The sequence below is a fragment of the Gobius niger genome (genome assembly GCF_951799975.1).
Source record: "Gobius niger genome assembly, chromosome: 19".
Classification (NCBI taxonomy): Eukaryota; Metazoa; Chordata; class Actinopteri; order Gobiiformes; family Gobiidae; genus Gobius; species Gobius niger.
The window spans coordinates 26650406-26668233 of NC_136870.1; the positions used below are offsets into that span (position 1 = coordinate 26650406).

The 17828-nt window shown below is 45.4% G+C and overlaps 1 protein-coding gene across 1 annotated transcript in view; it reads right to left on the reverse strand.

Annotated features, from left to right (window-relative positions):
• LOC306978542 (glutamate receptor ionotropic, delta-1-like) overlaps window positions 1-17828 on the reverse strand; it is a 712475-nt gene that overhangs the window by 100813 nt on the left and 593834 nt on the right. Inside the window, exon 4 of the mRNA XM_079577146.1 lies at window positions 7368-7421. Within this exon, the coding sequence (XP_079433272.1) occupies window positions 7368-7421 (54 nt within the window). The remainder of the gene's footprint in view (window positions 1-7367; window positions 7422-17828) is intronic.

Genomic DNA, 17828 nt, shown 5'->3' on the forward strand with positions numbered 1-17828 from the left:
CCTGTTGCTCGTGACAAAACATCATGAAATCGACCTCGTAAAGGGAGAGTTTGGTTTTGTTTATTTTACGCTGACATTAAAACTAAGATGGCCGCTCGGTTCAGTGTTTGTAGAGGATTAAATATAAAGTTCAGCTGTAAATATAGACGCTCCACAAAGCCAGAAAAGTTCACCACGAGACTTATTTCCCTGAATGAAAGCATGGAGGGGTTGTAATCGCCATCACAGGGGCAGGTTTTAGGTAACTCGCTTTTATCCTGACATCCATTATTCAAACCACTCCAACCTGGCAACGCAGTCCGGGCCCCATTACAGACAGACGGCTCATTTTTCAATTAAACCAATGACGCCCATTATGTGGCTCAACCCGTCCAAAAAAACCCCTCTTCAGACCTGCTCCAGTCCTGGGCCAGAGCCAGGGCTTTGTGTGAGGCCTGACCGGGATCCAAACCTGCTCACGGGACAGGGTGGTTTGGTTTTTAATGAATACAAAGCGAGGGACAGGAGACAAAAGACGTGATGAAGTTTCTTGTGTAAAGTGTGACGTCTTCTCCCCTCGGTACACGTGGACTCAGGTCACATGACTGTCTGGAGATTCAGCCCGATGTGCCTGGTGTTGGTCGGATGAAAGGTGTCGTGGCAGGTTTGTGAATCCACTTCCAAACCACGATCAGGGAAAACATTTGGACATTTTTCTTTCCCAAGCTGCCCCTGCTCTGACTCCTACTCCGAAAGACGGGGGCGCGACCCCTCAGAGTGAAATAGATATTGTCTCTAGTGCTTTAAAATGTTTTCCTTTCTATAACTGGCTTCTCGCCCTTAAAGCCGTCACTATTGTTCTCTGTTCTACAGTGTACAGGCCTGCTTCTTTGTGTGGCTCTGTCTCTTACTTAATCTACCTTCTGGTACAAGTAAAGCTCGGGTCACTATAGTTTTCTTAAAGGAATAGGCCACCGTTTTTACTGAGATATGTTCTTACCTTAGCTTTGACGAGTTCTTTAGGACCTGTCTGATCTTCCCCCGTGCCTTCAATCACGTAAACACAGCGCAGACGGCGTTAGCATTTAGCCTCTCCCTCTCTCCACTATAGCTCCAAAACTGGTCAAGATAGAAGCTACCGAGCTCTTCCACGTTTTCCCTATTTAAATAAGGTTACGTGAAGTGTTCCACTACAAAGTATAATTACACAAAATTAAACAATGTGGATTTTCTAAGCGGATAAAAGGGGGAACTATATTGTAAGGCGTAATAATACCAGGAGTAATTTGGCATCCGCACAGTAAAGTGAAGATTACTGCGCGGATTTCCAACTACTCCTAGGTCCTAAAGAACTCGTCAAAGCTCAGGTAAGAACATATCTCAGTATGTAAAAACGGTGGCCTATTCCTTTAAAGGGACTATACAGTGTTTAAAAATGTTAAAATAAAGCATTTTCCTCCCCCTTCTTGCAGCTTCTCCGTCCAGCAATGGCCTAATGTGTAGAACCGCGCGTAAGATCTGGGGTGGCAGTACTGAGTAAAACAATTACAACTTGCATCTTGTCCCTTTAAGTATTTGATGTGCAAAATCCTCTTCTCTGGTACATCTAGATACTTTGACCTTGATTTCTCATTAGAACTTGTGCGAGTTACAATATAAGCTCCTCAAATCTGATAGAAATCTGATAGAAATCTGATAGAAATGCGCAGATGAGCAATGACCTCATGAGCTTTCGCCTGGCTAATACCAGACTAAAATCACAGTGATGTTGAGTCTGGGTGTGGTTTACGATTTTCCATGGCCTTCTATTGGACGCTACGAATGTCTAACATGAGTCTGCAGTAGCCATAGCCGATCGTACCGTCGTATCCGCTGACGTATGACGTACCCGCTGTAAGCATTCAAGCTAAACTATTTAGAACACGGTCTAAAGCTTGATCGAAAGATGGCGTTGCGTCTGCTCCTGTCATGTTGGATCTGTAGATAAACGTTTTTTGTTTTTTTCATCCGTAAACAAACTCCAAGCTTCCGTATAATAGCGTGTCATCGTCTCGCCGTCCCTCCTCGTTCTGTGATTGGTCCCAAATCCATGCGAACATTTCGGAATGGTGTTAGCCAGGCTACATGAGCTTGGTAAATTACCCTCAAAGACTTCGTCAAAGGATTTTTCATGAACTGCACCAAAAAAAGTGTCCTTGACCTGGATGTAAGGAACTGTTCTGATCTGGGTTTGGTGTAGTTGGCCGGGTCGAGGTTCAGAGACACGTTGGGCCTTTCCCTCCTCCCTTCCCCTACACCCTTCCACTCCTGCAGAGGTTCACTCATCAGAGAAATTCAAGCTGTGACTTTAAGACGCACTACCCCCCCACTCCCACGGACCCGCACTAATCCTGCAAAAATCATCAAAGTTCGACTGATTATACTTTTAAATGAAAGAAAAAAGTTCCCCTATGCGTTTGCAAAGTAATTCAGATTCAAATATATGGTATTAAAGGGGGGGTATTATGCTAAATCAACTTTTTCGAGCTTTACATCATGTTATTATGTCATCCCCTCATTAAAAACATGCCTGAAGTGTTGCCTTGGCACATTCACGTATTTTTGAGTCATCTGTAAAAACTCTGATGGCGGCCATTTTAGGGATAGGTTTGCCTGAGTCCTCCTAGGAACGCCCCCACCTCCTGGAGACGCCTCCGAGCTTTCGTCACCAGCCGAGTAACCAACCACTGCTCCTCAGCAGAACCCCCTCCCCACTGATGCCACAGACAGCGTGTGGAGGGGGCGTGTCGGAAAGGCTCAGAGGTTCTTAAAGAGACAGAGGCCTATTTCAAGACATTCACTACAGCCATTTTGAGAGAGACATTTTATACAAGGCAGTTATTCTAATTTACTGCAGTTACAGACCAACAGAAGGTTTGGTCATCATTGCAGTGTGATATAGACTGGTGCTGTGTGATTGAAAAAAGCAAAATACCCCCTCTTTAACATGATATATTTCAGCTTCACAGGACTGAGGTTGTTTGGTGTGTTGCCCGTGGGACTCCTCTCCGGTGTAACACACACTTGCTGAGTCCTCATCGATGCTGACTCGTGTGAAGGAGCTGATCAGCCACTTCCCCTCACTGAGTGCTCCGTTTCGGACAGAACTCCACTCCGCGGGCAAACTGAGTGTCGGGGGGGTCGGGTGAGGGAAGAGGGGGCGGTTTCAGAAAGGCCCTCTGAGCCCAAAGAACGAGATCAGCCTTACGACCTGAACATCCTCAACGACAAAGTTGTTCCTTCAATGGATTTCTTCTTCCTTGATGGAAACAGGCCAAAGCCAGAATTCAAGGAGTCCAGATCTTAACCCCCTTGGGAAAGTTTGGGATGTGCTGGAGAAGGGTTTGCACAGTGGTCACGCTCTCCCATCATCAATGCAAGACCTTGATGAGAAAAGAACTGGATCTTTTGAAGCTTTTTGAAACAACGCTACAGCGAAACAATCAAAGTTAAAGGAACCACAACAAAAAATTTGAGGAATGACCTCGGGCCGGTTGTATTGTCTTCTGTACAAATTAAAACTTGTTTCTTGGAGGTAAAAGCGTCGTCACTCAGGCTAAATGAGACACCAGAACTTTCGCACCGACAGATACTTGGAGAATATTTTTCAGTATATAAGACTGGGAGACTGCGGTGCTTTAAAGCGGAGGAGATGAAACGTTAAATAAAAACATTTTGCCCAAACTTCCTGCGGAGCGACAAGATTCCACATAAATCTACAACGTAAAGTTAATAGAGTGAAAAAACAAAGCTTCCAGGTGAAAGCACAGACTGTCCCCGAACCTCAAACTTTCACAAATGGTTCTGTCTCCCTATAAAAGTTTCCCACAGAGGAAGCGGCGGAGACGAAGTTACGCTGGGCTCCTCGTTAGCGCCTCTCGTTAGCGTCTCGTTAGCGCCTCGTTAGCGCCAGGTGACGCTCGGAGCATCCATTATAAACTAAGCGGGTTTCAAAGGCGGCTCTGTGGGAGTAAAGGCGGAGGAGAAATGACTCTTTGTCCACTTAATAACAGGGTGTCTCATGTCATCCACCCCAAACCCCAAACTCTTAACTTTTAGGCTGAACGTCACCGTCGGCGACTGAATCTGCTCTGAGTCACAAGCACGACCTGTGTTTAAATCAGACACAGCGGGACGCCTCAAAACGGGTTTAATGATTGTTCAGGCGCTTTTTGCTCAACTTTCGCTTCACGTCAAAGCCCGTAGGAGAAGAGCACTTACAGCCGACTGCAAACTCTGTTAGAAGGGCCAGTGACAAGATGGCTGCCAGAAAAAAACATTAACCATGTGCTTTCTAAGGTTTTATTAAAGGTCCTATATCATGCAAAATCGACTTTTTGGAGCTTTTATTCATGTCGTTATGCTATTTCCTTATCAAAAACACCCCCAGAGTGTTTGTTGACTTCATACACGCAGTTCTCAGCAATCTCTCCGAATCCAGCTTCTCCACCCTGTCCTGGAAAACCACTGACTTGTGACACTCTGACGCTGTTTACGTCATAGTGAAGAGCCCGCCGTCTGTAATGTAATGCCTTAGGCCTGATTTTAATTTATAAATCATTTTTTCATTTCTGTTGTAAGAAAGAAATAAAGGAAGGAAGTGCCTGAGGCGTCAGCGCTGCCCCTGCGGACAAAACAAACGCACCCCTGAACGTCTGAACAGACGTCATGTTTGCACTGAAAGCTGTGAAGAAGGAGCTCTTTCTAACCTACTCTGGACACGCCTGTTCTTTTTTCTTACCTAACGATAATGTCACGGAGAAAAGCACGTTTGGCTACGAGAGGTTCAGGGCTTTATTCAACCTTCCTAAAGAAGAGGACACTCGCCAGAAGTTGGAATTTCTCTCCAGGATTCGGCGACTGTCACCAAAATAGTGTTTTGTCCGGCTAGAGTCCTGGAGTTTATTAAAGATTCTGGTGCCAGCATTTCACATCCTATTGATTTCCTCTGGAGATCAGCTTAGACCCGTTACAATAATCATATTTGTAAAGATTGTATGAGTTCCTGGTAGATTATACTTACTCTGTGATGAATACTTCATTTACAATCCTTCATGGAGCATTTCACATAATCTTTAGAAAATATCATTATTCCTGCGGGTCAAAGCTGATCTCCGGAGGAAATGAACAGAAAACACTGGCGCGCAGACGTTCAGGTCACTTTGCCACATGGTGCCTCTGGCCAATAAGAGTAAGGCGTGAACCACTCTGACGAAAAGAATCTTAAACCAGTCGATTCTTGGCTGAGCTCTGGCGCTCTTCAGCTGAGGAGAGTCTGAGGAAGCTGCCAAGGTGCTGTTTTCTTATTGAGATTAAAGCTGCTCGTCTCACGCCACAAACAGGAAACTCAGAGATTACACTCTGCTCATGTCGAGAGATGGTTCCAATTTGAATCTTAGCCCCGTGATTTTCCTCTGAGACTCAAAATAAAGCAGCGGCTGCTGGGTTTAAACCTTTTTTCCTCTAACCAGACTCCACAAGGGGAGAGCAGTGGGGGGGGGGGGGGAGGGATGAACAAGTGCTTTTGTTTGGGTCGCGTTAACGCAATTACGGCCGAGCGAGCGCCGACCCGCGCCACAGTCGACCGCTTCTTTTTACATTTACAGTATATTTATAGCCTTTAAGCGCCGCCCCTTCGCCAGAGGTGGAGTCAAACAGCTCCAAACGCTCGTCTAACGTCGTGTTTGGAGCAGGGCTGTCCTTGCGCCAGGAACAAGATCTGGCCCAAAGTTCGTTCTTCTTGCAGTACAAGAAGTGACGTAACGTAAGTCACATTTTCAGTCAGAGGACCACGACACAAACATTAAAGAGGGGGTATTATTCTTTTTTCAGTCCCATAGCACCAGTCTATATCACACTACAATGATGACCAAACCTTCTGTTGGTCTGTAAATGCAGTAAATTAGAATAACTGCCTTGTATAAAATGTCTCTCTCAAAATGGCTGCAGTGAATGTCTTGAAATAGGCCTCTGTCTCTTTAAGAACCTCTGAGCCTTTCCGACACGCCCCCTCCACACGCTGTCTGTGGCATCAGTGGGGAGGGGGTTCTGCTGAGGAGCAGTGGTCGGTTACTCGGCTGGTGACGAAAGCTCGGAGGCGTCTCCAGGAGGTGGGGGCGTTCCTAGGAGGACTCAGGAAAACCTATCCCTAAAATGGCCGCCATCAGAGTTTTTACAGATTACTCAAAAATACGTGAACGTGCCGAGGCAACACTTCAGGCATGTTTTTAATGAGGGAATGACATAATAACATGTTGTAAAGCTTGAAAAGGTCAATTTTGCAGAATACCCCCCCTTTAACAACAGGAAGAGGAGAGAGAGGCCTTTTTTCTCACTGGAAATAGTAAATAGTCACTATTAGGGCCCGACCGATACGGATTTTCAGGGTCCGATACCGATATGAAGGGGGTTCGCATGACCGATAGCCGATATATAGGCCGATATTTACAGCAGTTTATTTTGATGTTGTTTAAAATCTCTCAATAGTTATAATAAAGTTAAACATGTATAATTATTATAAAGATTTCAAGCTTAGAAATACATAGAAATATTGGTCGACCAATGTGGGTTTTTCTGAAGCTGATGCCGATTATCAGGGATTTTTTTTCAAATCAAATCAAACTTACAGGGCTTAAAAACATTAAAATCATTCAAATGATTATTGACTGATGTGCACCATTGATATGTTTGTCTAAAATCCTGCTTCTAAATGTGTCAGTCTTTGATATTCATGTTTAGTGGGGACTTCAGAGGGAGCTTGTTTAAAAGATCTTCACATTTTCAGGCTGGGCTACAATGGGCCATGTCTGTAGTTTGATTTGATCAGATGTTTTACTCAACAATGATCAGAAAATACTAAGCCCTTGTTCAAAACCAGCTTGTTATTCCTCTCGCACTGATGAACTGAACCGCGAGGGACCTGAACAATGGTCTAGTTATTTAATAAATTACTTTGTTTGGCCGTAGCAAAGATTTTCAATTATCGTGGACTGTAGATATCTGCTTCACTCTGGACGATCCAAAAAAGGGGCGACTTTTATCAGAGATTTTAATTAATTTCGCACACTTGAATCAGGCGTGACTCGCAAAAACATTTCCCCCTCATCTTCTGGATCCGGATCTGAGTCATCTTCGGATTCTCGTCGCGATAAAGCCGCGCAAATTGAGTCTAAAGTCTCAAAAAAAAAACTTCAACTTTAGAGACAGAAAAGAGGAGAGAAGTCACGTTTGGAAAGAGCACTCGGGGGGTTTATAACGAGGGGCTTAGTCCGAGCGTGAGCGTGAATACATCAGGCCGGGGACGGGAAACGGGGGCCAAGGGGGGGGGGGGGGGGGGCTTAAAGTCTCACCTCGTTTACAAAGACCCAGTGACTGTCTTTGGACGCCAGGTTGGTCTCCACGGCCTGGAAACACAAACAAAACACGGGATTAGTTCACAGTCGGACGTCTGGAACCAGGACAATGATGTGTGGAAGATATTCAGTGGCAAGAAATGTGTGAAAATGGGGAATAATCTGTGGGAAAATGGTGGCAAACTGGGGGAAATAGAGAAAATATTAGTAATAAAATGAGAAAAAATTAGCCAAAAATAAGAAACAATTGTGCAGTAAAAAATTAAGAAACCAATGGGTTGAAAAAACATTTTTTTTTTTAGCTGAAACAACCAAGTCACTTCCTTTAATCCTGTCCCTGGACCAACAGAACTTGGATCTGAAGCTAAAAGTTAGTTTTTCGTGCTTTCATTTCATTATTATCTAATTTTTCCCCTGATAACAGACAGGATTTGTTTATACCTAGGGTTGTTGTTCTTTTTTTTGATACCACTACTTTAACAATACCTGCTTTTCGGTACTTTTTGGTAAATGGTCTCAACTTATAAAGCGCTTTTCCACCTACATTAGGCACTCAAAGCGCTTTACAGCAAGGATCCACTCACCCATTCATACTCTCATTCATGCACCAATGCACGCAGACACTGGGGGCAATGTAGGTGAAGTGTCTTGCCCAAGGACACAACGACAGTGTGCACTTTCAGGAGGTGGGATTCGAACCCCCGACCTTCCGATCATGAGACGACCCGCTCTACCATCTGCGCCACTGTCGCCCCAACATAGGTATTTTTTAGATACCTATGTTAATTTCATTGAATTAAAATAATGTTTATAAAAAGCATCTTTCAGGAGAAAATGCGGCACAAAACAGAAAGAACACAGGAGCAGCAGCGTCACCTGGAGCTTTCCCACTAAAGCGTTGATAAAAAGAGAGTTCGGACGTTATTCCCTCCTGAGCTGCAGAGACAGATCCACATCAGGACAGGTTTTACTAAAGAAAAACTTTTCTAAACTCACTGAGCTGCTCCACACGTCAAAGATCTGTTACATAGTGAGAGCGCTCACTCTGTCACTGATCATTTACCAAAACTGTTCCAAAAATGGCTAATGCAGAGTGAGCGCTCACTTTGTCCACAAACAATCTTTGATCTGCTCCTCCTGCAGTAAATCCGTTTAAGGTCCGGTGCGGCATCTGCAAACTTATACAGCCATTAAAACCAATGTTGCAGACTCACACTGCTCCGCGAAGTCCGGGTCCGGCTACTGAGGCCGTCCGGCGTCAACGGAAAGAATCCGCAAGAAGTCTATTTTTGCCAGAGGCCGGAGCCCCAGCGGATCAAGCTGACAGAAAAACACGAGCCAAGCAGGAAGTCGGGTCTCGTGTGAGAAGAAGATCCAGTGTATTTCAAAACAAAATCGGTCTGTTTGCTACTTATTTGGTCTCGTTTATCACCTGTACACGCGCGTAAGGTCGTAATGTAAACATGTCTCCATTACCAGTGACACGGGGGCAGGAGTGTGTTAAAGCCTCCACTTCACTGGGGGGAGTCGTTGTTCTGGCAAATGCGGCTTTTGTTTACAAAAACTATATATATATATGTATATACGGGGCTAGCGGGAAACCTGCGCACTTCTGTTCTCGCGAGCGCCGTTTCTGTGCCTGGAGCAGCGTCTGGCGCCGGAGCCGGCGGAGCCACAGTGTCAGCCGCACTCACTGTGAGTGGTAGTTGGGGGCAAACCCGGACTGGATCAGGACCGAACCCGGACCGGATCCGGACCGTAGTTAATGTGAGCCCGGGGTTAGGCTCTGAGGCTAAAGCTAAAGGTAAAGCTAAAGCCCATGTGTTTCTCTTTGTCTCAGGGCTCTAGTTTCTTATTCAGTCCTGGTTTAGTCCTGGTTTAGTGCTGGCTCAGACGCAGCTCTGCCATCTCTGATAATGACTAAAGTGTTAGTAAGTTATAGTTTTGCTTCGCTTTAAGAAACATCTACGTTTGTGCTGAAGCGGCTCATGAGTTGAGGCTTGATCATTTATTTACATCTTGAGAGAAAATATAGCGCCCCCTACCGGAGCTTTTCAGTACGGTACCCAGCCCTATTTATACCCAGCCCTATAGTCGAGAGCGCAGTAAACTCTGCCTGTCAATCAAAGCCCAAAGCTAACTTTAAAAACCCAGAGAACAAAAACCAGAGAACCGGAGTCGTCACAAGAGGAAACTATATTTTTTAGAAACAATAAAACCCTTTAGAGCCAGGCTTTTAAGTTGTTTTTGACATGTGCAAAGTCCCCGTTGGATTCCACTCACAGAGAAATGGACACTGAGATGAAATGTTTGATTCCGATTTTATCATTTTAAATCCTGCAGAAATGACCTTGTAAAAGCTTAGAATCACACGTCCGTATTTGGGCAGGGAGTGAACAGGAAGCGGAGGATGTTGGAGTGGCTGTGTCTGGATTCATGAATGAACCACCGGACACGAACATAAAGTCCTATTGTGAAGTGCACGTAGGTACACATAAGTACACATAAGTACACAAAAGTACACAGAGGTACACGGCGCGCTGTAATAATCCGCTTTTTTTCTGACTTCCGTCCGACCTCGTGAAAATCACCCCGACCCAAACCCGCGCACATTAAGAAGACGCCGCCGGGGACACCTGGAGCAGACACTTTCCCCGTGGCTTTTACTTTTACCAGGTCACGGACAACTCTTTCTGTCAAAGTATCGGAGAGTTTGGATCTAAAGTGGAGCAGCCGACGTGACACTGCGAGACGCTGCTCTCAGGTTAGGAAGAAGCTGTCACCGTCATGTTTTATCTGTGCCCTGTTTCTTGTGCACACATTTGGAGCGATAATCAAAGTCACACAAGGCGACGTCTAAACTGGGCACAAACATACGTCAACCTCATCAAACTGGACATTCAACAAAACACAAGAGACTCTGAGTGGCATTTATGGATAAGAAGGAACGTTATGTTAAAAGCCAACAATGTAGCCTAAGGGGAATGTTTATCGCAAGTTTTGCTTGATTTGCTTGATTCTGTAGATGCAGCTGAGCCTCCCAAAATCATACAAACAGTAGCATTGTCCATAATAGTGGGTTTCTAGCTCAGGTAAAATGTTCGCTTTTGTAAAAAAGAGCCACAGGAGTTAGCATCTGGCTCCTTATTAGCCATAAAGTTGTTAGTACTACCTGAGAGTGAGCCTCTGTAAGCTTCTAGAGCAGCTATGACATCACATTGGTTATACAGACAAAAAAATAATAATTAATAATCAGGTATAAACTTCGTAACGTTCATTGTGTCTACTTGTGTTCTAGTATCACTTTTTAGGTTAGTTTTGTCAGACACTAAGGTTAGGGATGTTAAAGATCTTTTACCTTTACTTACACCTTTACGCGGCTGAAACATGTAAAGGTAAAAGATCTTTAACATCCCTAACCTTAGTGTCTGACAAAACAAACCTAAAAAGTGATATTAATAATCAGGCTCTGAAGATCTGGAGTGCAACTACTCTCCCTTCAGGTCGGTGGGGAGTCTTCGCCTCAAGTGGAGGAGTTCAAGTATCTCGGGGTCTTGTTCTCGAGTGAGGGACGGATGGAGCGTGAGATCGATCAATTTACCGATCGATCTACGTTCCCGCCCTCACCTGTGGTCATGAGATCTGGGAAATGACCGAAAGGACGAGATCACGGATACAAGCAACCAAAATGAGTTTCCTTCGCAGGGTGGCTGGGGGTGAAGAGCTCAGCGACCCGGGAGGAGCTCGGAGTAGAGTCGCTGCTCCTTCACAGCGAAAGGAGCAGCTGAGGTGGCTCGGGCATCTCTTTCGGATGCCTCCTGGTCGTCTCCTTTGGGAGGTGTTCCAGGCATGTCCTAGTGGGAGGAGACCTCGTGGAAGACCCAGGACACGCTGGTGGGACTATGTCTCCGAGCTGGCCTGGTGTCGCCTCTTGGTCCCCCCAGAACAGCTGGAGGAGGTGTGTGTGGATCAGGGAGTCTGGGCGTCTCTGCTGAGACTGCTGCCCCCGCGTCCCGGCCCTGGATAAAGCGGAAGAAAATGGATGGATGGAAACTAGTCCTTGAAACATCCATCCATCCATCTTCTTCCACTTTTTCCTTTCCGGGTCGTGGGGGCAGCTGTTGGAGTTGCCCAAATCACATTGCACCAGCCCCCAATGGCTCCTCCTGCATCCTGCATCAACTTTTACAAAAGAAGGCCCGGTTTATGTCGACAGAACACGAATATAACATGGCAGATCTCCTTAAAAAGCCTGAGTCTGATGCACGTGAGTCCGTAACTGATGCAGACACTGAGAGCGCCACATTCCGCCGCGCTGACCTCCCGCGCCGCCACAGTGGAGCAGGTGTAATGGATGTTTCCGCGCCGCCATCAGAGCTCGTCCGTAAAGGGCAGAGTCTGCAGTAACTCGCTCCGACGCCGCCGACAGCTGCCATCACGACCTTTACACCAAACCTGCTGTTCCTGACGAGAGCGGACAGGACGAACCGGGACTTCGGCCGGGACGCGGCAGGTGAAAACAGGGACGGTCAGTGCTGAGATTCTTCATTCTTTTGTAGTTTTCTCGCTTAACATCGTAGTTTTAATGTCAGAGTAAAAACAGACCGAACTCTCCCTTCACGATGTTTATTCTCTGACCTTTTGTGTCTTTGAGCCGGAGATTTATCCAGGAAGTGACTCCAACATGGCTGTGTCGCTCCCTGGTCTCTCCCACACTTATTCATTCACAAATACTGACATGTTCGGTATCCATGTGTAGAAGGCTGTGACAAATATGGGCATTTCCCTTGTGGGAGACGGCAGCGGCTAAAGACGGGAGAAATATACACAGGGCGCATGTGCGGACAAAGGGACTAAACTTTAGGGCCGTTTTCTCCAAATGAGGTTTTTATTCCACTCCTAAATCCTATCCTATGTCACCGACCTGGAGACTAGTAGGAGACTAGTCCCAGACTCGAGCTGCCGCTGGTCACGGAGATGTCTCAGAGACGTCCCCTGGAGAGAAGGCAAGTCATAAGGTAGTCTCAGTGAAAACAAACAGGTTATTAATAATAATGCATCAATTTTATATAGAGCATTTCTGGACACTTAAAGACGCTTTTCACTGCATTATTCATTCACTCCATACCTGGTGGTGGTAAGCTACTATTGTAGCCACAGCTGCCCTGTGGTAGACTGATGGAAGTGAGGCAACCAGTCTGCGCCATCAGCCCCTACAACCACCACCACCACCACCACTCACTCACTCACTCACACACCACATTCACCACGGCACGGTAGCGCAGTGGTTAGTGCTTGTGCTTCACAGCTAGAAGGTCTGGGTTTGATTCCCACCTGGACGGGGCCTGTCTGTGTGGAGTTTGCATGTTCTCCCCGTGTCTGCCTAGGTTTCCTCTGGGTACTCCGGTTTCCCCTACCACTAAAAACATGCACAATAGGGATGAATGATGTGAGTGAATGTATGGTGGTGGTCAGAGAGTCTGTTGGCGCAGACGTGTGTAGTCGCGAAAGCGCTTCTGTCAGTCTCCCCCAGGGGAAACTGAAGCTACAAACGTAGTTTACCACCACCGAGTGTGGAGTCAATGTACAATTGTCTCATGTAAAGCGCTTTGTGACTATATGTCTGTGAAAGGCGCTATATAAATAAAGATCTTCTTCTTCTTCACCAGGCTTCCTGGTGTTACCAAACGGTCTCCCATCCAAGTACCGACCAGGCCCTTCCCTGTTTAGCTTCCAAGGTCTGACGGGATGGGGCAGAGCAAAGGCAGTGTGGCTACATAGCATAGGTTCAACTTCAGTGGAGTCTGCGCGGAGACTTGAAAAAGACTCCGTGTGGTCTCCAAGAGGTCTATTGTGTCACAAACACTATTTGTTGTCCTCAACCTGTAAAACATTTTCTGTGAGGTCCCTGCAATGTCTGTCTGACACCAAGGAGATGTCAAAGAGTGAAGTCTCTTTAGTCCAGGCGAGACTATCTGCAGGGATGGTCTCGGCAACTCGAGTCTCCAACTCGTCTCCAGGCCAGTGAGATAGACCCTTCATATGCATGTATTCAAACTCTCCAAACTGTAGAGGCTTGGACTTCGCAAAGTTTGGAAGGCTTCATCAGAGGGATGTATTCATCATATCTAATTGCTGCCTGATTTATTGAGCTTTGAAGAGATTTAAATCTTTACAGACTCAGTAAAAGACGAATGAATGAGCAAAAACTAAACAATATCCCAAATCCTTCTGAACAAATAACTCATATATCAACAAAATAAATCCATACATTTAAAACTAGCTCAATCAACTAATGTTATCGCTGAAAATATGATAATAGTGTGAGTGTGAAGCAACTGCCATGAAGATCAGCCATGGTTCTCCACTGGAAAGAGGCGCCTGGAGAAGGGCCACTACTTCATAATGTCCAGAGGAGCAGCTGAGATGTTGGTGTGCTGGAGTTAGTGATGTCATTCAACTGAACGATTCAAACCGGATCTTCTTTTCAGTCAATTTTACCCAGAACTCCCCCGAACGATCTCAAGAATCAACATCGGCGCAGCCACACAAGTGAAAGCTCAAAGCTAAATGCATTAAACATGATTTGTCAGTCAGTCGCAGCCTCTTTTTATAAGATGTGGTGCAAGATTTTATTCACAAACACGTTTTTTTAAAGCATAAACATCAGTGAAATTGTAATTTTAGATGATTTAAATAAAAAAGGGCCTTTATGGATGGCTCTCTGGCTGGAGATATTAATAATCCAACATTAAAAAGAGCTAGTCTGCTGAACGGCTCTTTGAAAGGACTGGGCTCCAAGTAAACAATATCATTTTTTTCCCCTGTAAACAGAATATCCAAACCTTTATCTACGAAAAATCTTTCCCCATTATAGAAGTCCCCTTTTCCATCTGCCGCCAGTCGGTCATTACATTTGAGCGTTTATGTATAAGAGACGGTAATGGCACGGGACGGACCGGCGGCGTTGTCATGGAGACAGATGAATCGGGAGCGTGGGCAAACGGGGAAAAACGTCCAGCGAAAATGATACTTTATGGAGAATGAAATGAAATCGTATAGAATTGAAAAGCCGTGACAGAATCCATACGGCCGAACCCGAGAGTGGAACATCACGGGGTTATTCACGTCCCACGTTTGTTTTGTTTTTTTTGATTGCTCAGACACCGCCTGTCTCTCGACGCCTGACACCCTCTCAGACAATTAGGACGGATTATGTTTTTTGTGTGAAATCTGTCAGCGCGGCCACTTTAAATCCGCCCGGATAAAAGCGACGCGCAAACGAAGAGAGAAAACAAGCCGCGCGAGGTCAGAGCGCTTACGAGAATGCGAGAAGTTAGCGGATAAATTGGATCACGATGAAGCCGCTGTGAGCAGTTCTCGAGTCAGCTGCGAAGTGACACCTGCTGAGTGCGAGGGAGACGGTAAAGGTGAACTAAAGTGTTACTGTGTTAGCAAAGTAAATGGTACTTCTACACATGAGGCGTATAAATGTCTTCTTCTGAATCACCGAAGAGGCACCGAGAGCCCCCACACCTGCAGCGCAGTGGAGGCGTCACAAGAGGAAACAAGACTCACAGCTGAGCCACACAAGCCTCTGCCCTGTTATTGTTCTGACTAATGAATGTTCACTGGACAATAAGAAGGACTAGCTGACTTTAGTTTTATTCGTCAAACACACTTACATTACAGGTATGTATTTGTTTCTCCTTTCATTTCAAAACTGTTCCTATGCAGTGTTAATTTCGTCGACTAAAATATTTAGTCTTAATTTTAGTCAAAGTGTTATTTTTAACGACTAAAATTGGACAAAAACTAAATTAAAAGTTTCTCATGAGACTAAAATTGTGCCTAAAATATATATATTGTAGATATTGTAGTCGACTAAAATAAGGCTAAATAAAAATGAAAAGGAGAGACTAAAATCAGCCAAACTTGTATTGACAGCCTGAAAGAGCTTCATATTATTTAGGGCGCACTCACACTTGACATCCGAACCGTGCCACTCTCTAGCTCGTTTGAGGAAAGGCCTGGATGCCCCGAACGGCCCGCGCTCACACTTACACAAACGAACCGAGCCGTGGCCGAGCACGAGGAGTTGTTTACAAGTGCACGTGAGCAGCAGCAGCGCAACATAATGCGGAAGAAAACCAAACCCTAAACAGCTGCGTGAAATAATGTCTACTATGAGCCCCTGTCAAATCTCTTCACTCCACTTTTCTTTGCATTTTACTACAGTTTAACAAAAAGGGCTGTGGTGAATAATAGTCGATTTTAATAAAGCAGAGAAATAGAGAAGTGCGCGTCCCTTCGCCCGCTCAGCTGAGGCGGGGGGTGGAGCAGCACCTGCCACTCTGAGCCTTTCTTTGGAGTCATATACAGCCTTCAAAAAAACACCACGAGAACAGAAGATCTGACGCTCAGTTTATGTCATTCATTGCTGCTTCGGCCACTGGTTAAACAGCTTTATGTTGCCGAACTCCTGGAAGTCTTCGCTTTACGTTATGACAAAACACTTAACGCGAACGCGCACCAAAATCACAAGCGATAAATGCACCCGCAGGTTTTATCTGTCCGACTAAAGCCTGCGGCCAAACCAGGTACAGCAGCAGAGAAGCTCGGACACAGGGCGGGAGAAGAAAACTGGCACCGAAAGAATTAAATTTTTTCAATACCAACCCCGACCGGAGCTTTTCAGTCGGTTCCAAGTAGGTACTGTTTAACGGTGCCCATCCCTACCTGGGTCTCTCCCACTCGAACACTGGCCGGGTCTGGAATCAGCAGCTTTGAAAACTGAAGGAATTTACTTTGAGGACACATCGGCCGGAGCACGGACTGAGGACAGGTTCTAAACAGCCAGAAGCAAATCAAACCTAATGATTTTTAATGACATTTTGAAAAGAGAAGCCAGTCATTGAAAGACCGTTTTGTTCTGCCGCAGATGCTTCCCGATTCTGAGCGTGATCTCGAGAATCCAAAACCCCGCGTGTGTCTCCCGTCCCGACACTGACCATCAGGGAATGTCACGGGGGATTCTCGCCGCTGCCGCTCTACAAGAAAAGACGATAAGTTGAATTTAAATAAGGACCTGAGCTGACTCATGGACGCCCGCGGTCCCCAATCCGACATCCCGCCTGATCCGCGTCACCTGCGCAGATTAAAACGCCTCGCTCTCCTGGGCGTCTCCCATTGGCCGGCGGCGGGCAGCTCATTTGCATACAGAGTGAATTCAGAGGAGAGGGTCGGCTCTGAGGGAGATACGACGACTTAAGGCGGGTTTGATTAAAGAAATGGACAGGGGGAATGTAAAGAAAAACGTCCTAAACTCCTTTTATAAGCGTCTGGAAATGTCAAATCTGTCGGACACGAAGCGCATCACAGAAACTGGTCACAGGAGGATACTTTTAGAAACGGTGTTCTGTGAAGACTTTAGAGTTGCTTTTGACACGTATGAATTCCCCACAGGATTCAGCCACTAGGGGGTGGTATCGCGGCGATGTCAGCGACCCGCCATGACCCCCATTTTCTCTCATTCGTGGCTATTCCTGCAACATCATCTCCACTCTAGCAGCTCCTACAGACTCCAGTCTTTACAGGCTTGGACTTAACATGTGGAAGGGTTTTGTTTTGTTATTTTCTGGGGGGTTTATGTTTAAGTTTTGAATTGAGAGTGTTTATGTGCTCTTCAGTTTCCCCGTTATTAGCTATAATCCGGTTCTGGCAGTTTTGGGGATGTGGTGTTTAAATGTAACTGAGAAATGGGTAAATTCTAATCCCCTGTTTATGATCCAAAAAAGGATCTCGTATGGAGGCGACATCTGCGCACACTTTTGAGCACAATACGGCGAAAAAAAATCAAGAGCTTTAACTTTTTTATTGCTCATGCTACTTTAGTCTTATTGTTCAGTCTGATAGCAGTGGGGAGGAAGGACCTGAGGGAGCTCCTCTACAGTCCCGTGTAGTGGTTGCCTGGCCTGCCAAACTACCTGCTTTTTCATAGATATTTCAAAGACATATAGTCTGCCCTGCAAAAAGCAAATATCAAGCATTGTCTTAAATGACTTGAATTGAGGAAATGTATCTTGTTTTGAGCGTTTTTCGCTAATTTAGACATTTTTCCTGATCGGACCAAGTTTACTTTGCTTGTTTGAGGACATTTCAAACTGGTTCTAGTGCAAATCTCGCTTGAAATAAGAAAGTAAAACTGCCAATGAGATAAGACCAATTTTCTTACCCCATTGGCAAAGAAAATGACCTGAAATAAGAACGAAATGTATCGAAACGAGTCAGAAACATCTCAGAACAAGTGAAATAATCTAGGACAAATGCCCAAGAACAATTTACCAAATCAAAACAACTAAAGATTGGATTATTATTATGATTATTATGCTCAAATTGAGATGTTTACTAATCTAGTTAAGTACTTTTTGCAGTGTGGGAGCAGCATGATCTCAATGA